Source organism: Rissa tridactyla, chromosome 7 (genome assembly GCF_028500815.1).
Source record: "Rissa tridactyla isolate bRisTri1 chromosome 7, bRisTri1.patW.cur.20221130, whole genome shotgun sequence".
NCBI classification, from domain to species: domain Eukaryota; kingdom Metazoa; phylum Chordata; class Aves; order Charadriiformes; family Laridae; genus Rissa; species Rissa tridactyla.
The window spans coordinates 54819404-54846604 of NC_071472.1; the positions used below are offsets into that span (position 1 = coordinate 54819404).

The window sequence follows — 27201 nt, forward strand, 5'->3', positions numbered from 1 at the left end:
CCCCTGCAAAAAGGAATATTTTTGCAAGCAGGTTTTGCATCCACAGGGGTGTGGGTCCGGCTCCATCCTCTCTTGGATGATGGGGCTCTTCTCACCCCCGTGGGGCTCTCGGAGGGACGCTTGCTGTGCACACCTGCAGCAGACCCGCGGCACGAATTCCCTGCCCCAGCCGTGACCCCCCCCGTCAGGATTATCCTCTCCTCCTCCCCACCCACACAGAAACGATGCCGAAACAGCAGAGCTTTGGTACATCTCTATTGCACAACCAACATTGCCGGGTCCGTGGCTGGGAGGGCAGCGGCGGCTGCAACAAGCCTTGGTGACAGCCAGCACCCCGACCATCACCGCCGAGGTGACCACCGACCCCCCCGGGGCTCCCACCTTCACCCATAAGGAAGCCCGTGGGGCTCAGCAAGGGTCACCTCCTGTGACAACCCCCCCCGACCTGAGTGACTCGAATGCTCGTTAAAGCTCTTGGTGCTGTAAGACACGAGCTGTGTTAGTCCCATTTTACAGATGGGGAAGGCTGAGGTACCAGATGGTTTGCACGCTTGGATGCCAGGTGCGGGGTGTCCCCGCTTTAGGGGGACACTGTAGGGGCCGGTTACACTCCTCCTCCCTGCAGAAGGTGCCCCATTCTCTTGATTTTTCTACCCAAACCAGTACAAGAGCAGCTGTTTAGGAGAAGAATTACCAGTCCAAAAAATAAAAACCCTCACTGGGAAGGAGGGGGTGCAGCTCCGAAGAGCAATTGAGGACTCCCAGAGCCCCCTGGGAGGAAATCCGGCACCAAAGCTCCATCTTCAGCATCGCTCCCACCTTCGGATGAGCGAGGGGGTCTGTCCCCTCCAAAACCTGGTCGGGGGGGAGGGATCAGACCCACGACTCCTCGTCATCCTCGGTCAGCCAGGCGCCGCTGTCGGCGGGCGAGGGCTTGGTGCCGGGGTGCGTGCCACCAGGCTGGGGGTGCCGGGAGGGTGCCGGGGGGCGATGCTGGCCCCGGGGAGGGAGTGGGCGCTGCCCCAGTGGGGTGGGGATGCGCGAGGGGCGCTTGCCCGGCCGGTGGTCCCGCCGGGGACGCACCTTGGGCCGCAGCTTCAGCTTGTAGATGGAGGGCACGCGTTCGGGTTTCTTCAGGCACCGCCGGGGCTTGGGGACGTTGCTGGCCCTGGGTCCCTGGCCCCCCACCCCCAGCTCCTCCGCCTCCCCACCAGTGGGGAGGGCGGTGGGCTGTGGGACGGCTTGTGGGGGTGTTCTGGGGACCCAGTTCCCCAACCCCACGGGGCGCAGCGGCTGCCGCCCGCGGGAGAGCTCTTCCACCACCCTGCCATAGCCGGGGGGCTGCGTGTGCCCCCAGCACCCCCGGGGACCCTCTCTCCCCCCGCCACGGCCGCAAGATCCCCCCAGCTCATCTGCTGTCACCCTGGGACCCTCATCACCCCCAGCCTGTGGGCTGGTGGCCGGGTGGCACTGCTGAGTCCCCTGGGGACCCCCCCCAGCAGCACAGCCCTTGCACCCATTTGCAAAATGGGCTGAAGGGGTGGGGGGCCGGCAGACGGCCGGGATGGCTTTGACGGAAGGTTTAATGCTGCCGTCCTGTTTTACAGGCTGGCTGGAGGAATTTCGGGGTGACAGCGGTTGGCCCTGGCCGAGGGCTCCCCGGCTCCCTTCCTGCAGGCTTTTCTGGCTCTGGGAGCCTCCCCGGGCATCCTGGTGTGGGGAGGGTGCACAGACCTTGATGGGGCTGGGGGCACGGGATGCCACTGTGGTGGGGACCCCCCTTTCCTGCGCCCTGGCAGCTGCCGCAGACAATTTGCCTCCTTGCCGGCTGCTTTTTGGAGGTGCAGGTGCCAGCCGGGTGCCGGGTGCCGCGGGCCTGCCCTGTGCCGGTGCCATGGGGGTTTTCCCCGGGATGCTCCCACACAGCACCTTGGGGACCCCCACGCTGTCCCGTGTGCTGGGGTTCAGCCGGGAAGGGGTGGGTGCCCGGCGTGTCGCCCCACCGGCACAGCCAGGGGAGCTGGGTCGAGCAGGTGACCTGGACGGTGGTGGCTGCATCCCTAAAGGGGTGGCTGCTGGCTCCTGTGTCCTGCAAGGAGAGAGAGCGGAGAGGGGACAGGGAGCCACCGCGCCCCCCCCCTCCATCTGGCCTAGCAGCTCCAGAAGGGAGGGAAAAAATTCAGGGATGGGGGAAAAACTGCTCTGAAACCAGGCGGTTTGGGGCACGGAGCATCTCTGCACCACTTACCTGCCCGAAGGGACCCTCTGGGGCTGCGCTGGCTCCTGGCGAGGGCTGGCACCCGGTGGGCGACCCGAGCCCTCTGGCGATGGGCTGGCAGGGGACCGGGGACCTTGGGGGATGCGGGACCCCCAGGCGATGGGGGGCAGGGGGCTCTGCGAGCGGCTGACCAGCAGCGTGGGCTGGGGCTGGCCACGGGGGGCTGCCTTCGAGGCCGGGCACAGCCGGACCTCGTGCTGCACTTGCTGCTGGGGGCTCCTGGTTTTCAAGGCTTGTTTATGAGCTGGGAGGAAAAGTGTGTGTGTGGGGGGGGGGGCTCAGCATCCCCGTCCATTGCACCCACCCCCCCGGTGCAGCCCAGCACGCCGTTGCTCACCATCCAGCCCCCTGGGGATGCTGGAGCAAACCTGCATTCCCTGCAAAGGAGCTTTTGGGGTCCGGCTCCATCCAAAAGGCTGCCGTGACCTCTAGTGGCCACCAAAGCCAAAGAGAGTCCCCAAAACCAGACATTCCCCACCAAGTAAGGAGGCATGGCGGTAACGAGGCCTCCCACTCCTGCAAACGGCCCCAGAAGCAGCAAGACCCAGGATGGACCCCCCACACACACACACCTCACCCCAGCCACGGGGCAGAGCCACGGGGTTTGGGGACGCGGGGACTCACAGAGCGAGGTGCAGCGACACGGGTCGTGCTTGTCCAGGTAGTGCTCCAGCGTGTCCCAGCCGCCCCCGACCCGCACCATGACGTGGTCCCGCAGGATCTGCACGGGATGCCGCACACCGTGAGGTCCAGAGAGGTGCGTGCGACGCATCCATGGAGACACCCCAACCCCCGCCTTTTTAAGCAGCCTGGGGGTGGCACACTCAGCCGGGCTTCATCCTATCCCTGGGCTTGCCCTACGTGCCACCAGGTCTCCCAAAGGACAGCTTCATCCCCAGCTCAGCGCCACCGAGGCAGGGAGGGTCCCAGCTCCTGCTGCGATCCCAACGTGTCTCATCAGCCCAAGGAGGGCAGGGAGCCTTTTGGGAAAAACCCTCTCCACCATCACGTGGTGAGTCCTTTGGGAAGGCCAGGCTTAGGGACGGATGCAGGCAGGGACGGAGCATCCCAGTGTTCCCATTGCTGGGTAAGACCTGGCTCTGGCTTGGCGTGGGACAGCAGGTTTTGTCCTGTGCATATGGATGGTTACATCCATGCAAACGTGTACCTCAGGGCCGAGCTTTCCCTGCTTTGGGCAGGTCAAAAACCTCACATTGGGGAATGGATTATGGAAGGGGTTTTGCGGGAGCACAGCAGGATTCCTGCTGCCTGTGCCCCAAAAGCACGGGGCAAAGCGGACTCACCCGGACAAAGATGAGGGTGTCGGAGTCACCCACACGGTATTTCCCTTCGGATATCTTGATCATGGGGAACTGGACGGGGCAGGTACAGCGGCTGACCAGGTGCTGGACCTGTGGGCAGCAGGGATGGGTCCTCACCAGGGGTCCTGGGAAGGGTCCTGGTGTGGCCATGCTCATCTTCATCCCCCTCCCCATCTTCATCCCCATCCCGCTCCATGCCCATCCGTACCATCTGGTCGAGGTTGTGGAGGTCCCGTGGTTTCCTGGGGGGCCGGGGCAGGGGGGTGTCTGCAGGCGGCAGGTCCAGCTCCTGGCGGAGCTCCTCCTCGATCTCCTCCTCCATCTGCACGAGGGTCGGGGCGCGCATGCCAAAGCGGGCGGCACGGCGCGCCAGCTCCAGCAGGCACAGCACGAAGTTCTTCTCGTTCTTCCTCAGCACCAGGTCCTCCGTCTCGAACATCAGGACGTCTGGGGCAGGGCAAGGGCGGACTGAGCCAGGGCAGGCAGGTGGGGACAGGGGGCATCGGTGGGATCAAAACCCACCCAAAGGGATGTTATTCCCTGGAGCCATCCCGCTAGGAATGTGGCTGGGTCTGACAAAGATTGGGGCAAATTCATGGAGGAAGAGCCTTCCCCTTGGACACCTACAAGGAAAGGCTCTATGGCTGGTCCATGGCATCCCAAATCACCAACCACAGCAGCCGGGTGCGCTGAGGATGTGTCACTCCATGCCCATGCCCTTCCTGGACATCCTCTCATGGTGGGGTCAGGGTGACAGACCCTTTGCTCAGAGCCAGGACCGCTCCTGATGTCCTTGCGGCCAGGATCATGCCGTGCATGGCTGCAGCATATGCCCTTTCCATTTCCACCCCTCGCCAGCGCACATTTGCACCCAAGCAAACATGCCCGCTGCGTGCCAGCTCTCTGCAAAGCTGCTGCCGAGCCCGGAGGAGCTTGTGCAAGAAATCCCAGCTCAGGGATGCATGGTATGGTGCCACCTGATGCCCAATGGCTTGGGGGACACTTGGGAAAACAGCCGGGGTGACGGCAGGAGCAGCTGGAGAGAAATGGCACTTGGGGACACGGGGCAGCAGGAGCCTGGCATCTTACCTTTAATATCCATCTCCTTCCTGCACCACTGGATGAAGTTGGAGACGTTGTCCCTGGCCTGGAAGGTGCCGGGCTGTGCCGCGAGGTTGCAGGCGACGCCGGCGGTGGGCAGGCGGAGGTGGCGGGCCACCCCGGGGCAGGTGCGGGCAAACTCCCCAGCCACGTGGGTGACGTTGTTGGCATGGGAACAGAGCACGGCCCCCGTCTCCAGCACCTCCACGAAGGTGCCCACCCCGATGTCCAGGTCGTACAGCTCCTTCAGCCACTCGGCCAAGTCCTCCTTCATGGCGTAGAGGTACTGCTCGCTGGAGCGGTAGGGACGGATGCTTCGCACCGCAGCGCCCGGCGTCCCCCACATTTTGCCATAAGACTGGGAGGAAACCGAGGGAAAGGTGCGATGGGGACACGGGTGATAGGGACATCAGGAGCTGCCCTGGGCTGTGTCCCCAGCCCGCCTCCCCAGCAGCCACACTCACCCGGTGCCAGTTGCTCTCTGCCACCCGGGACGGTGGCACTGTCCTCCCCGAGCCCTCCTTGAGGTCCGAGGGCTTCGGGGAAAGGAAATCACCCTCCTGGGCAGTGGGTGTTTTGTTTCCTTCCCAAGTGCTGTTCCCTTCTCCTTGGTGACAAGGGACCGGCTGCAAACACTCCCCATTAACCCTTCAGCTCCTGCTCCTCCGCCAGCAGCCCTGCTCCTTCTTCCCCACACCCCCCAGGGGTGGCTTTCCCCCCCGAGATCCCTGGCTCTGGGCCAGGAAGGGGTTAGGGAGCAGCGCTTCAGCATCCCAAGTTGCTCACAACCCCAAAAGAGGGGGGATTTGCCCCCTCCTCACCATCCCTGCGCCCACCTCCACCGCAGGTGGGGTGATCTGGGGGCCCTACAAGGTGCCCTTCGGGGCTCGGTACCCCTGAATTGATAGCCCCAAGGCAGCCACATTTTTGCAGCCACTTTTACAGACTCAGACACTCGGCTGAGATGCCACCGCATGCCATTGCAAGCCCAAACAGGCTGGGAGCCCCCTTCGCTCGAGGGCTCGTTCCACCCCTTACCGGGAGCTGGGAAGCCCTGCGACATGGGATGTGTCGCGGCTCAGCCCGAGTTCCAGGGAAATGCAGGAGCTGCAGCTGCAAATCACAGAGGAAATCCATCAATCCTCTCCCCCAAAGCTCTTTCTGAAAAAAAAAAAAAAAAACAAAATAAAATAAGGATGAGGGGTTTATTTGCATGCCCACCTTTGGGATTTCTCTGCACTGTGCTCCCCTGTAAATGTCTTCCCAAATTGCCCAATTGTCACTGAGGTCTTCGGCAGAAACCAAGCTCTCCCGTGGATGGCGTGACTCCAGGAGCTGGGGCTTTAAGAAAGTAACCAGCCGGGTGAGTGGGCACTGCTGGGAATGCTGGAGACTCTCTCCCTAACCCAGGGCTTGCAGAGCTGCCCCAGCACCCGGCGGCTCCTACAAAAACCAAATCTATCAGGGACGCGCCCACACCACGGGGCCGAAACGGAGCCTCTCCTGGGCCTGGGGGGCTTCCTGCTGCATCGGGAGACCCCCGTCCTCTCCCTGGAGCCAGCTGCCCATGCTCACTGCGAATCGAATCGTGGTCCAGCCAGTGTCATTTTGGGGGAGGAAATGCAAGAATCCCAGCTATTCCCCCGGGGCTGGGGAATGCTGGCCGGAGGAGTCTGCCCCTGGCATGCCCTGCCAGGGAGCCCAGGAGGAGAAAGCGATCCTTGTGACGCAGGAGTTTCAGCCAGGGCACCCAGCGGGGCCCATCGCATGGCTCGGGGTGTGAGTCCACCTCCCCCAGGTCCCCCCACACCTGTGGGGTGCAGGCGACGCAGCACAGTCACCCCCTCTTTGCCAGCAACGCCGTGCTCAGCCCCAGCCCTGGCAGCATCCTTCGTGACCCCAGGGCATCCCGACAGCACACAGCCCCGCAAAACACAGCTGGCAAACAAGGGAGGAAAAGGAAAACCCAAAAACGGGAAAGGATTCGAGGTTGCCCCATCCTCAGCCTCCAGTCCCACGGCAGAAGGGACGCCTGGCTCTCTCCTAAGGGGACACGACAGGCGACATGACCTGCTGCTTCTCTGCAGAGCTGCAGGTGTGGAGTACCCCTGGGGTACAGACGGACCCATAAATCCTCCCGACTCCAAAAAGCACTACACGGATTGTGTATCAGCCACCACACTGCTCTCCTGACCCTTCCCACTGCCCAGGGCAGGCGCCTTGCCACCATGACCGCGTCCAGCGCCAGCCTTTCCCATGGATCTCCCCATCAACGCCCCCCATCACCTCCATCAACCTCCCCATCGCCCCGCAGATCCCAGCCGAGAGGGCAGGAGCGATGCAGCTCCGGGTGGGAGACGTGAGCGGGGATGGAGGCAGGACCAACCCTGCGCCGGCCGGCCGGTCCTTCTCCCGGCATGGCAGAACGCTGCCCGCGCAGGGGGCAGCACCGGTAGGACGCCCCGGCGTGTCGCGGCATGAAGCAAAGCGAACAGGAGCCGCGGGGAAGGCTCCAGGGTGTTCTCCATCCCGCGGGAAGCAAGGACCTGCCTTCACGCACCGTGATGGGAGAAGGACCTGGAGGGGCCCCATCGGTGTGAATCCATCCTTCGTGCTGGAAGAAAAACCTATTAACACATCCCGAGGTGGGGAGACATCCACAGTAATTCGGGATGAAGCAGAAAAGAGAGTTTCCGTGTTTTCTTCATTGTCAGCACCACGTGTTTCATACGGTGATTTTTCAGTGGGATCCATCCCCCCCATCTGATCCAGCAAGCACGAACGCTGAGGCCAAATTCAGCAATACCCACACAACACACACACACAGCCCTTTCAGGAAACAGGAGATTGGCTTTAAAATAATAATAATACAAAAGTGTAACACGAAAACAAGCAGAAATCCCAACGCTGCATATCCAGAGGTTCGTTTTATTTGCCAACAGGTCTCCAAGCCCTTGGGACTCCCTGGAAGCGATGTCGCCTTATTATCATTCCGTTCAAAAATCAAAATGAGGTGGCCCTGTAACTCTTTGGTAACACTGAAAAGCCCCTGAGATTTGAAGCCACGAGCAGATGAAGTTCCCCGTGTCTGCGTGGGCGCAGGAAGGGCTCGTTCACAAATATTATGGAAAACGGACAGACCCGCTCGTGCCGGCTCTCGGCACGGGACCCCGGCACGGCAGGACCGGCCGCAGCCCAGTGCCAAAGCCACCGACCCGAAGCAGTCCTGGGTCTGAGTCCCGGGAGAACCACCAGCGAAGCAGCAGCCCACACGCGTACAGCCCCTCCAGCGTGGTGAAAAAATCCCCCAAATCTCTCAAACGTAAGGACATTTTAAGAAACCCGGGCCCTGTCCTGGTCGTCACCGAGAGCTGGTGTTTGCTGCCGCTGCCTTCAGGCCTCGGAGCCCCGGCGCTGCCCCACGGGCAGCGGGAGACGACGGCCCTTCGCAGACGCGACCGGTGACTCGGTGCACAGGAGCCAGCGGCGTTTCGAGGTGGGGAGCCGGCTTTGGGAAAGGAATGAGGAATATGCAGCCGAGCTGTCCTCGTGAGCCTGCATGCACGGACACGTCCATCTGTCCTGCGCACCCGCTCTTCAACCCCTCCTCCCCCAGTAATTCTTCAACCCAGTTCACCCAAGGGTGGCAGAGGGCCACAGGACTCAAAAATAGGTTGATCCTGCCACAGAGCAGAGGACAGACACTTTCTCTGTACACAAGGAAGCTGCCGGGTGAGCACAACCCTTATTAGACACCGGAGAAGCCACCCAGCCATCCCAAAGCCATCAGAAAGCCAAGCTGCCGTGCTCCTGCTGCCCTCGAGCTGCACAGCACCAACCCACGGCGACACGGTCGGCAGCTCAGCTGTTCTTCCCTCCTCCCTTCACCCCAAAGAGGCTCCTACACCCAAACCCTCTGCTTTCTCCCCCAAAATCCCACGGTGTTGGTGTCTCCAACCGGTGCCTCAGCAGAGAGCCGGGATGCGACCGCAGCCCAGCAAAGCACCCGCAGGGGATGGGCTCCTCCCCGAGGTGCCGACCCGCCATCCCCGGGAGGGGAGGAGGCAGGAGCGGGGGCAAAGCTCAACGCGGACCCCTGGTTTTGTCCAAACGTCTCTTTTTTTGTTTGTTTTAACCAGGAAACATTCTCAGTCTCTACTTTAAAACCACCCCAGCCCCAAACCAAGCCACGGTGCGGCACTTCTCCACCTGACCGTGGGAAAACAGCTAAAAAGTATCAACAAACCCCAGCCCCAGTTTGAAACAAAAAAAAGCGTTAAGGATATCCGGAACATTAACAGAAATGGGTGTGTTTGCAGTCTCCATGGCTTATACCGTTTTTTGTGGTCTTTTTTTTAAAAAAAATATTGTCTCCCAAAGCTTCCAGCCCACCTGGCCGCCGCAGATGGTGCCTGGGCTGATGGTTGCCCCATCCCGCATCCCTGCTGCGCCGGGGCATCGCTCCACCAAGCCACGGCTCCGGTCACCCGCGGGCAGCCCCGACCTGCTGGTCCCTGCTGAACTGTCCCCAGGCAGGAATCCAGAGTCAATTAAAAGTGGATCTGGGCAGCGGTGAGCGAGGTGGGGTTCAGCCCACCCCCATTTCGTCCCAGCCCGCTCTGCTAGAAGAGGACCTGCCCACCGTTTGCATCCCAGCAGCCCATCCAAGGCAGCTGGGTGGCCCATTTGCCGGTGGCCACCACTTGCAGCTTCGCCCGGTCGAATTTCCAGTACTGGTCATCCCGAAAGAAGTAGACGAAGCCGTCGCGGTGGGTGAGGGCGCCCGCCGTGCCGGGGGGCAAACCCTCCCAGTCCCGCAGGCTGCGCGGGTAGTAGGGCTCCACGCTGAGGGTCTCCTCGCTCACCACGAAGTACTTGGGCCCTTTGAAGAGGACCAGGCGCCGCAGCTGCTGGAAGTAGAGCGCGGTGTCGGGGTGCCGCGGGAGGCCGCGGGCGCTGCATTTCTGGGGGAAACCTGCCTCCAAGGTGGAGCCCGTGTAGCGCCAGCAGCGCCCACCTGGGAAGAGACGGGGAGAGGGGTTAGAGACCACCCCAACGGGGTCCATGGCAGGACCAGCGCCAGGAGATGTGGACTCAGCCACGGGGACAGCTTTGCAGCCTGAGACACGCGTGCTGTGACATCCATCCCACTGGTGACGCAACCAGCAGCACCACAGGGCCTGTCTATGGACGGGGCTGGGGGGAAACTGAGGCACAGTAGCTCAGGGGCTTGAAGGCATGGAAAGGGACCACCCGGCACACAGCAAGGCCACCACGCCATCCGCTAGCTCATGCTGCTTCCTTGCCAACCTCTCCCCTGTTCCTGCACGGCGAGAGGGACAGATGGACCCAGACCCCTCCAGGGCTGGGGCAACCGAGACCAGCGCTGCGCCAGCAGGAACTCGGCTGTCCCCGCAGAGCCCTGTCCCCGCGAAGCAGGCAGACAAAAGCCCCTTTCTCCTTGCAAGCCGCGGCCTGACCCAGCCGCGGGGAGGGAGGGAGCGGCCGAGGGCTGGGGAGGGAGAGGGGCTTTTGGCTCTCACCCAGCCGCAGCAACAAAGCCCCCTTTCTCACGAGCCGGCAACTGGTTTCCATTAAAAGCTGGGGCTGACCCTGGCAGCCGGGCTGCCTGGTTTGACCTTCCTCTGCCCATCTGGCCGCGGCGTGTCACCGGGCAGCTTGGGGGATGGCATTTCAGCTCCCTGTGGAAGCTCAACCCCCGGCACGGCGCGGGGAACCACGTGTACCATGAAACCACCGCACTCGTCCCAGCTCCCCCCCGGCCACGCGTCTTCGGGGACTGTTTTCTCCTCAAGACCCCAAAGAGTTTGACGCGTCTAGTTTTATTTTCAAATGCAGGTGAGCCCTGCTCCCCTGAACGGGGAAACTGAGGCACGAGGGGGTGACGGCAGGCTGCCGGGGCGATACGCCATACGGTTAGTCCATGGCAGCCCAGGGCTCCTGCGGGTTTCTGCACACCCGGGACCCAGCAATGCCCCAGCGGGGATGGCACCAGCGGCAGGGGACAGGAGAAGGTGCTCCAGCCGGACCCGGACACAGCCAGACCACAGGCAGGAGCGGCGGCAGCCCCGAGGGCAGCTCTCCTGCCCGTGCCCCACCTACCTTTGAAAAAGTAGAACTTGCCGCTGAGCTGGGACCAGGCGCAGGCGTCGATGCCGGGGGGAAGGCCGGGCCAGCGCGGCTGCAGGGGCTGCGGCTCGCTGGCGTTGCCGCTGGCTGGCACCAGCCAGTAGTGGTTGCCCTTGAAGATGTAGAGGTTGTGATCCGCGTCTGCGGGGCAGAGAGAAGCATGAGGGGGTCCCGGGTGAGAAACCTCATCCCACCTCCCAGCCACGGCTCCCCGGATCCCCTCTCCTCCCCCTGCAGGCCTGCGGTGCTTCGGGGATGCTCAGGTTTTGGACGCTCCCTTCTGCCTTCCAGCCACCCCCTCTGCTTTCATAATTCATTGCCTCCACTCCAGCCTGGAGAGGATAAAAGCTGACCACAGCTCCCTCTCAAGGCTTGTCTTTCATGGTTGAGCTCCTGCAGCGAATAAGCCTTGCCACAGCCCAAGTTTTAGGGTCTTTGCCAGTCTCCCAACACATCAAGCCCTCGCCGCGTCCTCAAGATGCTCCACTCCGCAGCACCGATGTGCGTCAGTGATGCCACCAGCCTCAGCAACAAGCACACATGGGGCTGTGGACCAGCCAAATCCACCTTTCCCACGGCTGAAGGTTATCAGAGCAGAGACAGGCTGCTGCAGCGGTGGGCAAGGGGTCAGGGTATGTGTTTTGGGAGAGGGTTACACCAGAAAACACCCACCAGCGGTTATGGCATCGAAGAAGGAGTGGCAGTAATAGGCGCTGAGGCTCCTCCGCTGCCGGTCCCCACCGTAAAGGTCCACGCTCCAGTCCTGGAAGTGAGTGAAGACCTTTCCTGGGAGTTGGATGGCCAAGCCCTTTGAGGGCTTCCCTGGGATGGAGCAAGGAGTGGTGAGTTGTGGAGAAGGGGCAGGGAAACAGCCTTCCCCAGAGCACTGTGCGAGCACGGGGCTGGGGATGTGTCCCAGGGCTCCAAACACTCCTTGTCCCACTGTCTGGTTCCTGTCCCCCTCTATAAGGTGGTGGCAAAGACCACTTGGCACCCCCAAAGCACATGCACCAGTATTTCCCTGGTTGCAAACAAGCGGGCAACTTTCCCTGCCCTGGAGGACCTGGTACCCAACCCACATGCCCTACTGCATCTTCCCCCCCAGCCACACAGGTATGGGGCCCATCCCCACCACGCCCCTTGCATGTAGCCCTCTCCATTGCAGGGACCTGCTCCCATCCCCGCTCCTCGCTCTCCATCCCAGGGAACAGCCCCGGAGGAACGCAGGGGTGCTCGGGGAAGCCAGGCTCACCGTACAAATTCTGGACGGCCAAGATGTCATCCCAGCTGAGGACGAAATCCTTGCTGAGCTTCTTGTAGTAGGGAGACATCAGGGCGCTCTTGACGGGGGAGTGCTCCAGCCCCAGTGTGTGGCCGACCTCGTGTGCCACCACGACGAAGAGGTTGCGCCCTTTGCCGCTGTGCAGGGACCAGCGCTCGGCGCTGTCGAAGTGGGCTTCTCCGCGCCGGGGGAAGAAGGCGTGAGCCAGGGCACCTCCTGGGGACACGAGAGCCATCATGGACTATGGGGCAGGAGAGGACCTCAGCTGCAAGCCGAGGGGTGAGGTGGGGGGCACACACAGCTCCGGTTTGCTTAAATATGCATCAATTTTAGCTCTTTAGGAGGTCTCCTGAGAAATAACAGCAGCTTCCCACAGCAGATAGGACCCAGACCGGTTCTGTCTTCTGCTCCCAAGCACGAGGGGGATTTATTTGCTCTGTGGTTTATGAGTTCGGTTTCTTGCCCCGGGCTCAAGGTGGGGGCTTGGTCCCACTGCAGTGACCCGTGCTGGGTAAAGGTTTAAGGAGAAGGCCCGAGCGTGTCTGATAGCAGTGTGCAGAAAGGCTCAGCTGGAAGGAAAGAGCTCAGGTTTGGAGGATGCCGTCAGGGTGCGGAGGGCTCCTCGAAGGCCATCAGCAAGATCCTACAACAAGCATCTCGCTGGCAGACCCCAGCTGCAGAATTGGGAGTGGGAAACCACAACCAGAAAGCAAACTGGTGCAAACTGGGAGGTGTCCTCAGTAAGGAGGACTGCTGGGACAGAGCCTCCATCACCCCCAGCCCATCGCCGCCCCAGCCCTCCTCCCTGCCAGGGAAGAGCCCACGTTGTAAAAGAGCAGCTTACGAGGGGGAAGCGACCAGCACCTGGTCCATCGAAGGCGTTGTTGAGTCCATCGTTGTGGTCCCCATGGAAGAAGGTCAGGCGGATGTCGGCCGGGCCATCCCGCGCCTCCCAAAACACCAGCGAGGACACGTTGCTCCAGAGCTGGAAGGCGGCTTTCACAGCCAGGCGCACCTCATGCTGCGGCAGGTAGGAGGGCCAGTTCACCACCCGGTAGGTCAGGTGCCGCTTGTACCACCTCCCGCCTGCAAAAGGGGCAAGCTCAGCATGACGATGGGGACCTGGACATCTTCTTCCACCTGGAGGCCGCTTGGGTGGAGGAAAGCTTCCTGGGGCTGGGAAAAGCCACAGCTTTCCCAAGCTGAAGCTGAAAGCCCACCTGGGTGTCCCATGAACAGCCTCAGCACCCTGCCTTGGCAGCAGGACCTGTGAAATCCCTCTGAAGGTGCCACCACCCGATCCCACCCCAGAGATTCTCAGTGCTGGAGCTGCAGCCAAACCCTAAGAGAGGGGCCAAAACCTGTTTGAGGAGAAGAGAAGCTGGGGCACCCAATTTGAACAACCCCCCCCTTGCCTTGTCATGCTTTCCAGGGCCAAATCCAGCACGGGTCCCTGACCTGCGGGTGTCCTGCCTGATGCCAGCTTCACGCCCAGAAGATGCAGCCTAAGGACTGGCTTTCAGGGAGTGAAAGCAAAGCCACCTCTGAGAACAAGTGGCCCAAAGGCAAAAGGAGTGGGAAGGGCTCTCAACAGCGCCTTGGGGGCATCGACGGGACTGCGGGGCTGGGGGTGTGGGATTGCAAGCTGGATAAGGCGGATTTGCCAAGAGCTGGGCATCAGCCAGAGGGGAAAAAAGAGCCGATCCTCAAGGGGTTTGAAACACATCACCAGGAAGGAATGGCACCGACCACCACGACACTGATCTCCATCACATGCCCAGAGACCCCACGGATGTCCAGGGCTCCATCCAGCTGGCCGGCGAGCACGGGAGGGAGGGGAAAGTGCCTGTTTCTACCAGGGGGAGCTTCAGCAGAGCCCCGCGGTCGGTCCCTGTGGTCGGTCCCTGCGGTCGGTCCCCGCAGTCAGTCCCCGCGGTGCCTCCGCACCCTCTGCACCGAGCCCAGAAGCTGCAGGGACACCGAAACCAGGGGGTGTGTGTGGGGCTGGGGTTCCCCAGCACCCAAAGCTCCCCTGGTGAGACGGGGGTCCTCCCTGCCTCCCCAGAACTCCCTCCCCGAGTCCCAGCCGCCTTTGGGATTTTTAGAGGATCTTTTCTTTTTCCCCCTGTACAGGTAATTTGAACTCGGCAAACACAAGGAAAAGGAGAGCAGCTCCCCAGTGGCCGGGGCTGTATTTTCACCATTTTTAAGGGCATCCTGACCATTTCTACCTGCAGGAGTTCTTGCCTGGAAGCCCAGACGGGGATATCCCAGTGGGGACAAACCACTGCTCACCATTCGTTTTAAAAGCCTCATTTTTCATTCACCACGGATCTTACTGCCCATGGCTTCCTTAAAAGCTCTGTCCTTTTGGGGGGGACACAGCCCCAGTGCCACCGGGGGAGATGGTGACAATGATGAGATCCCCCTAAGCACCCCACAAAGCAAAGATGCATGTTCCTGCATCCCCCGGGCAGCATCACAGCCCCCCCCCCGCCACCTCCTCCAGCGCCCTCGGCAGCTGCGGGGACCCCGGGGCCCGGCGATTACATCTGGATGGGGCAATCAAGACCGGGAGAGAAGCCACGGGGCCACAGTGGGAAGAAGCGGGTGCCAGAGCCGGTGCCGAGGCGTGGGAGCAGCCACAGACCTGCTCCAGATGTGCGGGGAAACAGGGGGAACGGAGCCGGCAGCACGCCGGGGCTCACGGCCATGGGTCTGAGCCAAGTCCCTCAGCAAAGCTGGCAGACATCCCATCCCATCCCATCCCATCCCATCCCACCAGCCATGGGGACAAGCCCCATCAGCTCTGCTTCCTTCCCCCCGGTTTCTGAGCAGCCCACGGCAGGGGAGGCTCTGGGCCAGCTGGGCACCCTCCTGGGGGAAGAACCGTCCCCCCCTGCTCTCAGTGCAACAACAGCCGCCAACTCCAATGGGACACGGCGCTGGTAAGCCCCAGCATCCAGCCCTTCCCTCCATGGAGGCAGAGCATCTCCCATAGAGGACAGATGGCACCAGCGGGCAGAGGGGTCCAGGCAGAGCATCTCCCAGTGGAGAAGGATGGATGGCACCAGCGGGCTGGGGCAGGAGGCTCCGGCCAGAGCATCCCCCACCAGAGGAGGATGGATGGCACCAGCGGGCAGGGCTGGGTGAGGCAAAGGCAACTGGCTTTTGGGAAGAGGAGAGCTGGGTGCCACACGCAGCCGTTGAGCCCAGGACAATTGCAGGCTGGAAGTTTCCTGAGGGGAAATCCAGGATACTGCTGCCCGACACGCTGTCTGGCCAAGGACCTGCTCGTCAGCAGAGCTCCCGGCCAGCTCTGGTGCCTGGTAAAGCCCAGCAAGGCAGCTAGAAAGGCCTCTTCCCGGCACCCTCCACTGCAGACCCTGATTTACAAACCCAGTCCCTTTCCAGAGGCAAATGGGACCTGTCTCCAAACCTTCCCAGAGAGCAGAAAGCCTCGGGTTTCGACTGCCGAGGGGAGGTTTTGTTTGAGGTGCAGAGTGGGGTGGACGCACCGGGCCCCATCCCGCGCAGGGACACAACCTCCACCGCTGGGCTGGGACCGAGCGCGGGAGCAGTGGGACAGACGGACGCCCTCCCCAGCCCCGCGCTGGCCACCGCTGCCGGGCTAACCCGCTCGGGAGCCAAAGCTCGACTGGGGTTGGCTTTTCCCATACACCAGGCTGCAAGCGTTGCCCGAAGCTGGTGGGACGACGGACACGGCGGCTGCCTCTCAAAGATCCTGCTGGGAGAAGGGTGGATAACAAAGCACTTTGCTGGCTCAGCTGCAGCGGCTTCCTGCTCCAAGGAGGACAAACAGCCAACTTAGCACAAAGCCTCCAGCCTTCCTGCCCGGTGCCGCCGGCCATGCGGGCACCCCCTCCCTCCCCTCCCGCCTGCCGGCACCGATACGGCATCGCTCCCATCCCCGCTGGCTGCCACGGGGGATCCGCTGGCACCAGACCACTGGGGCAATAACCATCACAGCACGGAGCCCTTCCCCACCTGGGCTCAAAGCTACTGGGTGTCTCTTGCCACCCACCCCTGGGCCACGGTCCCCAAAAAGGAGCCCCCATGAGCTGCAGGGCACAGGCTGCTTCTGTTCGCCCATCTCCGGCTGCATGCCCTTCCCGGCTCTGCCTCGTGGCCCGGCTGCCCGGGGCACAGCAGACCCTCTGCCCGGGATGGTGCCTGCAGGGACGTTGCTACACGTCAGGGTTTCGGAAGGAAAGCCAGAGGCTGGAGGAGGACGACGGGGCTGTCTCCTGGGGCCATCCATCGCCAGCCCTGCCAGATGCAGAGACAGCCTGACACGGCACAGAGCCCTTTCTTAATCTCCTCTTCATTTTTCCCATGTCCTAAGCGCAGCTGGTCCCAGCCCTCTTGCTCTCTAGGAATCCAGTTACTCATCCCCAAGCCCAGGAGGCAGCTCATGAGAGACGAGAGGCCCAATCCTGGATACACAAGAGCAAGAGAAGCTGCTGGGAGCTGACTTAAACCCTTTAATGTGGGTGAAACAACTCCCTGTGGTCAGGCAGCCCAGCACCAGCAGGTTTTGTGGTTCCTGCTGGGTGACTAACACACGTTAGACCCTCAAAACTCAGCAGAACCTCGCTGCGTGCCAGCCCCTGCCCTCTGGATGGTGCCACCGCGGCTGTGCCCGGGGCCACGGTGACCGGATTGCTCCTGGGGACATGTCCCAGCTCCCTCGACAGCAGTAAAACCACCCCGGAGAGCTGCATTTCCCCAGGAGTGGGAGTTGCATCTCTCTAATCGTTGCTGACATCAAGCCATACAGAACGACTAAAAATAAAGAGGTTTAAAAATAAAGCGATGCAAAGCCAGGGGGGGTCCTGGGATGGGTGCTGTGCCGGTGGGGCTGCACCTCCCATCCACGGCAGCATCTCCAGGAGCCAGGACGGAAGAGTGAGACTCCCAGCACCCCAGAAACCCAAACGTCATCGCTCACCGTGCTGCGTCGTGCGCCTGCGGCGCCGGGCGGCGGATTCCCGGTGTGCTCCGGCAGCGCGGCGCTCCCCGTCCCCCGTGCCGCACCGCGGCAGGGCCATCTGATGGAGCGTGGGGGCATCCAAGACCCCGCTGAGCGGGAGGTGGGTCACCCGCTGGAAATCCCTGGAAAAGGAAGGGAGATGTCAAGCACGCACACGCAGACGACCCCTCGCCGCAGGGATTTCGGTCACGTTTGTGCCGGGTGTTTGACCCGAGCCAGGGTTTTCACCCAGCAAGCATCACGTCCCGCCGTTGGGAATGCATCCCGGCGATAAAGCAAGGATTTACCTCTGCCACCACATCTGACCGGTGAGCCAGCTCCTCGCAGGCCAAAAGTAGACAGGGGAGCCAAAAAAAAAATAAACGCTTTTTCCAGTTTTTAACCCCAGATGTTTGACTTTGCACTTGACTTTGCCCAGGGTCAGGCCAGGGATGCTCCCGGAGCCAATGCGATCTCATCAGGAGAAATCTGAGGGGGGGCTGTCAGCTTGGCCCCCGGACGTCTCCCAGCCCTCCCCAACCTCGGCCTCGCCGCAGATATTATTGTAAGGGGAGCACCGGGCCATAAAAGGCAAATAAAGCAGCGCAGCGCGGCGCTGGGCTGCCAGCAGCCGGCATCCAGCTGCGGGAGCTGGGTACGGACCGGCGTTCCGAAAAGGACCGGTTGTGCTTTATCATCGGACCGTGCGAGAGAGAGAGAGCCCCCGGCTGCAAAAAGACACCCCCCCGCCCCGAGCACCGGCAGCTCCCACGCAGCCGGAGCTGCTGCATTTCTGCCGTGGTTTTAAATCGAAGGCTCGTACCTCACCGCCTCCGTGAACTCGGCGGGGCTGTGCGTGCCGGCCCCCCGCTCGCCGAAGTAGCCATATTTCTCCAGGAATAGCTGCAAGAAGAGACATGGGAGAGGCACAGCTCAGCAGGGGTTTGCGCACATGGTGCTTGGGAGACGGGGGGAAAAAGAAGGAGGTGCAACGGGAAACAGTACTGGAAACCCCGGGGCTGTGCAGAAATGCTCGGTTATTTTTTTCGCGAGATCTCTGCGCCCCAAGCAGCCGCACCTCCCGCGCTCACACGGGTTTGTGTGTGTCTCCTCCCCATCCTTTTTGATGGCTCTTGGGGTTTTGGCCATGACATGATGGAGGAAACGCTGCTATCAACAGATCAAAAAAACCCTGCTGCCAGGTCATCCGCAGCCAGAGGCTACCAAACCCGCAGCTCTAATCACCTCGGCTCCACGCAATGATTAAAATAAAAGCTAAAATGTGGCGGACAGGGGTAGGGAGGGGTGAGCCGGGGTCAGGCTGCAGCCTCTCCCCATCCCCACGCAGGATGTGCTGCCGCAAAGCGGAGACACTCCGGGGGCAATCTGCCCTGCCAAACCATTCTTCTTCTTATCGGCCATTTGCATGGACAGAGATTGTCGCTCTGAACTTGCTCCAATGCACAAAGTGCACGTTAAAGAAAATAAAGGGCTTCCCTCTGCGCAGCCTGCGCCCCGAGCTTTCGGAGAAGTTAATAGCCACGGTGGCAGGAATGCTCCACACCCGCCTTCCCCGCCGCCGGGGATGTCTGCAGGAGACAAACAAGCCGCCCAGCATCCTGTTAGCGCAGGAGACTCGGACTTCAAGTCACGAGGAATAAAAAGTGAAAGCGGCTGCTCCGTTTCCCGCATCCCAAAGGAGAGGTGGGCTGAGCCCCAGGAATGCCATGGACTGCCCCGGGAGAGCTGCCCGCTGGAAAAACTTGGGCTTTTAAAGCCTCTTCCCTCCTCGTTCGTCTCAGGGCAGGGAGAAGAAGGGGGCTGGTGTCAACCTGCACTCGATGCTACTCCTGAGCGTCTGCCTCCAGAGGGTGACTCGGTCGCCCAGCGCGTCCCACGGCAGCACCCAGCCGGCTGCGCTTTGCCGGTCACCTGGTGGGGAGCGGGGATGGTCTTTGGGTATGGCAGCCCCAGGGCGCGCCAGGGCCTCTCCCTCGCCTCCTCCTGCCCAAACCCTCCGCTTGCGGAGAACAGTCATCTTCACGTCATCCCCAAACACGTCACCCTCCGCGTCCGACGCCTCCCGCGGGCAGGGCAGGCACCTTCCCTGTGCTCTCTGCCTGTTGCTGGCCCCTTTGCAAGCCCTCCCTACCCCCTTCCCAGACCTCATCTCCTCCAGCCCCCGAGTGTGATCTCCTCCTTTACACCCCTTTTACCTGCAGCATCCCCCTGCGGCTGCAGCGCAGCAGGGAGGACCGGCACGGTTTCCTGCCGGGACACGCTCTCCACCCAGTCACAGCCAAAAAATTTGGCCGTGTTTCCCACCAAACACATTTACCAGCTGCCTACCTCGGCCGGAGGTAGCAGCGTCTTGTAGCATCATCAGGCTGCAGCCTCCGAGCGTGGCCAGGGTCACCCAGACACCGCACGGCCGGGACCGGTGAGTCAGGATAAATCAGGTGTGAGTAAGAGCCGCGCCGGCAGGAGAGAGCATCGGCTTGTCCTCTGCCCGGGGATGGACCGTAGAGCCTGGACATGCCACCTCCCCAGGCGTACGGGGATAACCCCCCCTTTACAGGGGTCCCAGGAGGCAAAATACAGCGGCGGCTCAGGGTGGTCACACAGGGAAGGAGGATACAGGGATGAAGGAGAGCAGGGAGGTTTGGTAGCCCAGAGAGAGCAGTCTGGAGAGGAGAAGGTGCCCGGCCCTCTTTCTCAGTTGTTTTGTTTTTATAATGTTCTCCTCCATAATCAGAAGATCACCAGCTACACACAGGGACGCGGGGTGATAATCCCCAGCGGTTACATCGCCGCAGATAAATGGCAGCCGCAAAGCACCCAGACACGCAGCCCCGCGTCTCGAAAGCATGGCACAGTCTAAACCTTTTCTACCGCAATTTTGCTCCTGCTTAGCACCAAAACCATAACCACTGTGAGCTGCTTCCTCTCCTGTAACCTAAAACAATCCCATTCTTCCAGCACAAAAATGTTTTTTCCCCCACCGTGACCTCATGAAATGCTTGAAACCCCATCTGGACAAGTCAGGGCGCATGGCAAAAAAGCAACCGTTATCAGGGCAGCTGCCCCGAAACGGCACCAAAACGTACACAGGCCGCTGTCTTTGTTATTCCCGTCCGCAGCTCCTTGAGCTCTGCAAGTCCAACCAAAGTGGCAGTTTCCCTGTAGTTTCTCTGTAGTTTCTGCCCCTCGTTGAGGTCCTTGCAGCTCTCAGGCTGCGAAACCACCAGGAGAAGTTGTATGACATTGTCTAGAAATAGTTATTGTGAGCTCCAGGTGATGCTAGTCCTGGAAACACGGAGCTAGGGGAAAGGGATGCGCTGAGCCTCCACTGTGCAAGGTATTTATCAGACAGTCCCCTGCACCAAGGGCTTTTCAGGGTGACAGGGGAACCCAAGAGCCCCGTGCCATGGTGTCCTGTGCCCAAACCCACGCCCCAGACCCCCCCCGCCCCGTCTCTTCACAACCCCCCGGAGACCAGCCAGGCTCTGGTGGGGCCGGGTGGAAGCTGGCATCAGCCCGTCAAACCTCTCCAGAGGCTGCGATGCAAAGCCTGGCCGTGCTGGGAAACCCCCCCTCCCTCCTGCCCCAGATGGGGAAATGCTCTTTTCCATACAATGGGAAAAGAAAAACAGCAGGAAACCAAGAGCTAAGCATAAAGATGAAATACGCCCGGCTCCCCCTCCGCAGGAGGGAGGGAGAAGAAGAAAGGTCTGGCTGCCAGCAGGGATAACGGCAGGATGGTCTGGGGGAGACCGAGGGGCCCTTCCCGTCTCTGGGCTCCGACGGGGAGCTGGGTACAACCCTGGAAATCATCTCTGCGGAGAGCTAAAGCCAAGGAAACACCTTGCCCTCGACCGCAGGCATCCCAGGTGGAAAACGGCCAACAGCAAGTACAATGAGACCTCCCTCCCTGGAAACCGGGATAACAAGAGCGCGGAGACAGCAGGCTGCCGTCCTGCCCGCCCTCCCCTCCCGGCACTCAGCTTCTGGCACCTTTCCACCGGTGAAGTATCAGAGACGCCTCGCGTCGGGCCTCCATCGACTGTGGTCCCTCCTGCTCCGCCTGGACACAAACCCCCATCCCTGCCCTCCACCCCCCGGCAGCGGAGGGAAGCGATCCCATCCTGCCAGAGGGCGGGCAGACATTCCGTGCTGCGGTTGCAGAGGATGCCAGCCGTGAGCTGCCCCTCCAAAGTCTTTTGCTTTTAAGCAGAAAACAGCAGCAGCCCAGGGAGCCAGCCCAGGCGGGTCCCCAGCCCTGTCCCGGCAGCCCCAGGCTCCATCCTGCATCATTCCCCTGCCGAGATGGACACGGGGAAAGCCACAGCTCTGGCTTTTCGGCCTCAGTTTCCCCCCCCCGGAGCACGTTTTGTTATGGCTGCAGAAGGAGCGGCGGCTCCCCCTGCCCATCGGGACACCTTCGGAAGGTGTCCAGGCCTTTACAAACGTTCATTTCTTTCCGCTCTCCCAAACCGCCTTCCTGCCGGCAGTTACAAACCCTTCGGCAGAGTCCTTGTGTCTCTTTTGTTTAAGTGTGTGTATAAGTATCTGTATAAATATTATATAGAGAGACACACAGAGGCGCACAAGAAGGGAGATGAGCAAGTACAGGGCTGGGTTGTCCTCCCGCTGAAAAGACAGTGAATCGTCAGCTAATTCTGTGTGTTAATGACGGGGGCCGATTAAAACCCCAAGCCCCGTCTCATTGCCGCGACGCTGCCCCGCTGTGCCTAATGCCGTCCTGAAGGAATCTCCTCTCCCACCCACCCCTCCTGAAAATCTGCTTTACCAGCAAATTACCTACTTGCCACTGAAGGTGTGGAGCTGGGGAAATACATCTTTTTAAGCTCCTTTAGTTTTCACACTTGATCTTCCGGAGCTGAGAAGCGGACCAGGACCTCAGCGGGTCTAATTAAAACCCCTCCTTGGTGTCGTAACCCAGATCTCTGGGGCGCTGAACCGGAGCCAGCTCCCTGCCTCCCCGTCTGCCCGGGGCAGGAGGGATGCTCCGGGACCGGAACAATAAATATTGCATCACTTACGGAAACAAACGTCATGAAATGCGCTGGGCTTGGTGTTAACCTGCCTGCGGGGCTGGCGGATCGCTCCGCTGCTGTGTTAAATACAGGAGTATCTCGTCGGCCAGGACGGCAATTCGCTCCTGCCTTTGAAACCAGCTTTGCCCCAGCATCCCAGCGATGGGTAGCGATGGGCTGCACCACCCAGCGGGACCCAAAGCACTGGGGGGAAAATAGGGAAAAACCCCGGGCTTGGCCCAAACCTTCCCCCTGTGGAATACCAGCGCAGCTGACAAACCAGTTTGGTCACACAGACTGGTCGTGCTCTCGTGTCTAGGGAGAGAAAGGAAACAAGACGCTCGGTCTTCGCCCTCTGCCGGGATGGGAGCCGCAGGAAGGCCGACGTGCCCGCTGCCCTGGGCGTTATTCCCGGTAACAAGGGGGGATTGTTCGGGGGGGAGTGCCGGGAAGAAAGCGGGGCCGTTCCCGCCGCGATGACTCATGGGGCTGTTCATCACACCGGGGAGCGCCGGGTGCCCTGGAACCGCCGTCACCTCCCCGCTATCGGCAGCGACGCAGAGCTGGGATCCGGGGGGTTTTACACCGGCACCTGAGCAATCCCTCCTCCTCTCCCCCACTCCTTGTGTTGCCCTGCTGAGGCCGAGCAGCAGGAATTTTTCCCAGGAAGAAGGTTTCCTTCCTGTTGTTTCCATCAGAGGGAAAATGTGGGGGTCCCAGCAGACCCCCAGCCCCACCACGTGCTGGGTGGTACCCAGAGACCCTCGCTCCGGCTGGGCTGGGCTCAGCATCCCGCATCCCAGCTGGCCGCCCGCTCCGTAAAGGAGCTCATCCGGGCGCTGGAGTGTTCCTCAGCACAAATGGAACTCAAAGCCTACGCTAAATGTGAGCCCTTTGGTTTCCAAGGGGGGAAAAGTCAGAGGCCGTGTGCTACTGTAAGAGAGGGAGAAAGGCAGCAGGATAAGAAAAAAAAAAAAAAATTAAAAAAAAAATCCAAAATGAGAATGTCTCGGTCCCTTAGTCTTGCTCTCCAGTTCCATTCCCTGCTTTTCTCACGTTTCTACCCAATTTTTCTTCCCATCGCAACAGACCTGCAACTTCTCACGCCAATCGCTCCAGGGACTTTATTGTCCTTTTCGTCCTTGGCACCGGCAGCACTGGGCCACGCTCTTCGCTCCCAGCACGGGGGGAGGTCTCCTGTGCCACGCGTTTGACACAATTCCCCCGGGATGAGGGAGACTCGGGCACGACCGTGCACCAGCCTGCAGCTGCCCGACTCCGTGCTTCCTACCATCCCACCTTCTCCTACCTGGAGCCTGCGGATAATAGGACAATTTAAGGTACAAACGTTTCGAATTAAATTCCAACCTTTTCTTCTTTTTTTTTTTTACGGAGCAGCGATTGACAGAAATGCAGCGAAAAGAAGGACACAAGCCAGGAAAATAACACAACTGGACGTTTTCTCAGACTTTTGCATCTAAGTTTACACAACCCATTGTTGTTAACTCTGGCTATTTTAAAAGCAATAAAATAAAAGCTTTTGAAGCAAAGCCTGGCAGCGGTCTGAAAGCCACAAGTAACTAGGACTATTTGATGTTGCGTGAGAATTTCGGCTTCCTCTTAAAAGCGGAATTAACTGCCCGGTTTATTTAGAGGAGCTTTCTTACCCCAGTCTCTGCAATTTCCATTGTATCGCCCCAAAGTCCCCGTGGCACAGCGCACTGGGGAAACTGAGGCAGGGCGACAGGAAAGTCCCTTGCCCGGCGCCCCTCGCCTGGGCTCTGCCACCATCCGGGACCTGCTCTGGGGCTTCGAGGGAAAAAGTCCTCAGAAGTCACCAGCGAGAAATAAAAAGCCAGATCGGCCCTTTTAAAGCTCTCGCCCCCAGTGGGGTGGTTTTCTTTCTAAAGCGAAGTTGAGGCTATTGATTTTCTGAGCGTTAAGAATTTTGCAGGTTTATTTTTCTCCAGCTGGCACGAGGGGCCGGGCTGAGGTTTGTGCGCACGGGGACAAGCACGTGTAGAAATCACCTCTTCGAAACAGCGTCTCCCAGCGTAAGAAGCCTCCACGTTAAAACAAGCCTCCGAGCACTTACGTGCACTTTTCATCTTAGAGCACGTGAAAAATCCCAATTAATCCACCAGGACTTGCTGGGGTTTTAAAACCAAGCATCTGTGCAAACGTACACTGGATCAACGCCTAAACAAGAAGAAGAAAAAAAAAAAAAATCCCCAACACGAACCTTTGTTCACCAGCCAAATCTCATACCTTGTCCTCCCAAAACAAACAGGAACGGATGGCAGCGTGGTGTGACAATGATACGGGGACAAACAGAAGAAATCCAAACAGAGGCGATGGGGACAGCCCTGGGGAGAGGCAGGGCAGGGGAAAGGCTGCCTTTTGTCCCATCCCGATTCGCTGGGACATGGGGAGGTTTCCTAGAGCAAGCTCTATTGCTGTCAGAGCTGTATGGAAGGGTGGATTTACAGACGTACATCACCTGTAGGGACACGTCTCCACATACAGCACGTGTAGGCATCCACCTTGGCATTCCAAGCACAAACTTAGCACAGAATCATGGAATGCTTTGAGTCGGAAAAGACCTTAAAGATCATCTCATTCCACCCCCCTGCCCTGGGCAGGGACACCTCCCACCAGCCCAGGTTGCTCCAAGCGCCGTCCAACCTGGCCTTGAACCCCTCCAGGGATGGGGCAGCCACAGCTTCTCCAGTGGGCACGGCCGTGCACGCACACAGCTCCGGCACACAGCACAGGGGCACAAAGCCGCGGCTGGCACGCGCACGCCTGTGGCACACAGGGCTCACCCTCGCTCTCCATCCACGGGCGCACACCCGCGCCACGCACACACCTCGGGCACCCACGGCACACAGCTATAGCGTGAGCGCACGTGTCAGGCACCCACGGGCACGCACCTACGGGGTGAACATACCTCGGGCATGCATGCACATACCTATAGCATGCACGCACCTATGGCATAGGCACACCTATGGCATGGGCATACACCTATGGCATGCACACACCTATGGCATAGACTCCTATAGCACACAGACACCCCCCCAGCATTAGGACCTATGGCACATGCATAGCTATGGCATGGGCACACACACAGCACACACACCTATGGCATACACCCACACCCCTATGACACGGGCACCTATAGCAATTGCATACCTATGGCATAGGCACACCTATGGCACAGACACACCTACAGCATGGGCACCCATATGCACACTTATGGTGCACACACACCTATGGCACAGGCACCCCTCTGGTATGGGCACCCCTATGGCACACACAGACACCCCTATAGCATGGGCACACCTATGGCATGCACACACACACACACACCCCCCCCTATGGCATGGGCACAACTATGGCACGGGCACCCACATGGCACATGCACACCTATGGCACGGGCACCCCTCTGCTATGGGCACCCCTATGGCACACACAGCCACCCCTATGGCATAGGCATCTATAGGACAAGCACACCTATGGCATGGGCGCACCTATGGCACACACACACCTATGGCATAGGTGCACCTATGGCACACACATACCTATGGCATGCGCACCCCTATGGCACACACAGCCACCGCTATGGCATAGGCACCTATATGATGAGCACACCTATGGCATGGGCACACCTATGGCACACACATACCTATGGCACGGGCACCCCTATGGCACATACAGCCACCCCTATGGCACAGGCACCTATATCACGAGCACCCCTATGGCACACACATACCTATGGCACACACAGCCACCCCTATGGCATAGGCACCTATATCACGAGCACACCTATGGCACACACAGCCACCCCTACGGCATAGGCACCTATATGACGAGCACACCTATGGCACGGGCACACCTATGACAAACCCCCCGCCATGGCACACCCACGCCTATGGCAGGGCCCCCCCCGGGGCGCTCACACGCCGCGACAGCCGGCGGCAGGAGGGCGGGTGGCAGCTCCCGGCCCCCCCCCCCCCCCCCCCCCCCGCCCCAGTCCCCCCGCGCCCGGTGCCGGTCCTACCTCCGCCTCCCGGCGCTGCCGAGCGGCCGGTGCGGGATGCGCCGCCGCCAGCAGCCCCAGCGCCAGGGCGGCCCGCAGCGCCCCGCCCGCCCGCGCTCCCATCGCCGGCCCCGCTCCGCACCGGCCGCCGCCGACCCGGCCGGGCTCGGCTCGACTCTCCCCGCCCCGGTCCCGGCCCCGCGGGGGCGGCCCCGGCCCGCCCCAGTCCCGGCCGAGGGCTGGGCTCCGCCGGCGGAGACGAGCGGCGGCGGCGGCGGCTCCCCCCGCGGCTCGCAGGGCCCCGGGGCCTCCCCCCGTGATGATTTTCCACGGGGGAAATCGCCCCCTGTGCCTTCTCCATCCCCCTTGCCCAGCCCCGTGATGATTTTCCACGGGGGAAATCGCCCCCTGTGCCTTCTCCATCCCCCTTGCCCAGCCCCGTGATGATTTTCCACGGGGGAAATCGCCCCCTGTGCCTTCTCCATCCCCCTTCCCCAGCAGGGCCATGCCCCTTCTTCCCTCCACATCCCTCTCCTGCACCCACACACACGGGTTGCGAATGAGGGGAAAGAGCTCAGGGCAATGTTTGTGCCATTGGGACAACTGTGACACTGAGACAAATTCCCCTTGGGATCTTCAGGCCCACCCCCAGCCTTAGGAAAAGGCTGGACAAGCTGCCCCATGGACTCACCCTGCACCCAGCTCACTCCAGCGCACCATGGAGGATGGATCCTTCTTGGTGTTCCCAGGGCTGCCGGCCATTACTAACTCGCCCCGCCTGTCGCAGATGGGGACAGGCATGGTGGCCGTGTCGGGCTGTGTCCCGCTGTGGGTGCCGTCTCTCCGGGCTGGACGGGGAGCAGGGCACGGGCAGGTCAGGCTGCGGGGACAACCCTCCTGCTGGCCATGGCAGCCAGGCTTGGGTTGCGCCCGGTTTGAAGCTGGGGGAAAGAGAAGGAGAAAGCAGGTCCAGTTTTTC

The 27201-nt window shown here is 60.9% G+C and overlaps 2 protein-coding genes across 3 annotated transcripts; both read right to left on the reverse strand.

Annotated features, from left to right (window-relative positions):
* Window positions 1–459: 459 nt before the first annotated feature.
* On the reverse strand, window positions 460–10922 carry GAS2L2 (growth arrest specific 2 like 2). The gene is made up of 8 exons (XM_054208725.1): window positions 10825–10922; window positions 5740–5862; window positions 4690–5059; window positions 3809–4047; window positions 3583–3690; window positions 2903–2999; window positions 2249–2522; window positions 460–2089 (listed from the first exon to the last, which is right to left on the reverse strand). Exons 2-8 carry the CDS (start codon window positions 5836–5838, stop codon window positions 874–876), a joined length of 2403 nt encoding a protein of 800 aa, XP_054064700.1. The 5' UTR covers window positions 5839–5862; window positions 10825–10922; the 3' UTR covers window positions 460–873.
* Window positions 7554–27163, reverse strand: MMP28 (matrix metallopeptidase 28). Of its 2 annotated transcripts, none has more exons than XM_054208728.1 (8): window positions 26914–27163; window positions 17950–18029; window positions 17106–17269; window positions 12998–13219; window positions 12104–12349; window positions 11524–11673; window positions 10825–10992; window positions 7554–9718 (listed from the first exon to the last, which is right to left on the reverse strand). In XM_054208728.1, exons 3-8 carry the CDS (start codon window positions 17203–17205, stop codon window positions 9324–9326), a joined length of 1281 nt encoding a protein of 426 aa, XP_054064703.1. In that variant the 5' UTR covers window positions 17206–17269; window positions 17950–18029; window positions 26914–27163; the 3' UTR covers window positions 7554–9323. The 2 variants fall into 2 exon arrangements, with proteins under 2 accessions (XP_054064703.1, XP_054064702.1); XM_054208727.1 differs by lacking the exon at window positions 26914–27163 and adding an exon at window positions 26244–26351.
* Between the last annotated feature and the right edge of the window lie 38 nt (window positions 27164–27201).

Coding starts and splice junctions, on each gene's coding strand:
- GAS2L2 (XM_054208725.1), bottom strand. CDS start 5,838: ATGGATTTCCTCTGTGATTTGCAGCTGCAGCTCCTGCATTTCCCTGGA. Junction 3,691..3,808: donor TCCACAACCTCGACCAGATG/GTACGGATGGGC, acceptor TGCTGCCCACAG/GTCCAGCACCTGGTCAGCCG. Junction 2,523..2,902: donor GTGTCGCTGCACCTCGCTCT/GTGAGTCCCCGC, acceptor TTTTCCTCCCAG/CTCATAAACAAGCCTTGAAA.
- MMP28 (XM_054208727.1), bottom strand. CDS start 26,345: ATGGGAGCGCGGGCGGGCGGGGCGCTGCGGGCCGCCCTGGCGCTGGGG. Junction 11,674..12,103: donor GGCCGTCCAGAATTTGTACG/GTGAGCCTGGCT, acceptor GCTCCATCCCAG/GGAAGCCCTCAAAGGGCTTG. Junction 9,719..10,824: donor CAAGTTCTACTTTTTCAAAG/GTAGGTGGGGCA, acceptor GTCTCTTCCCAG/GTGGGCGCTGCTGGCGCTAC.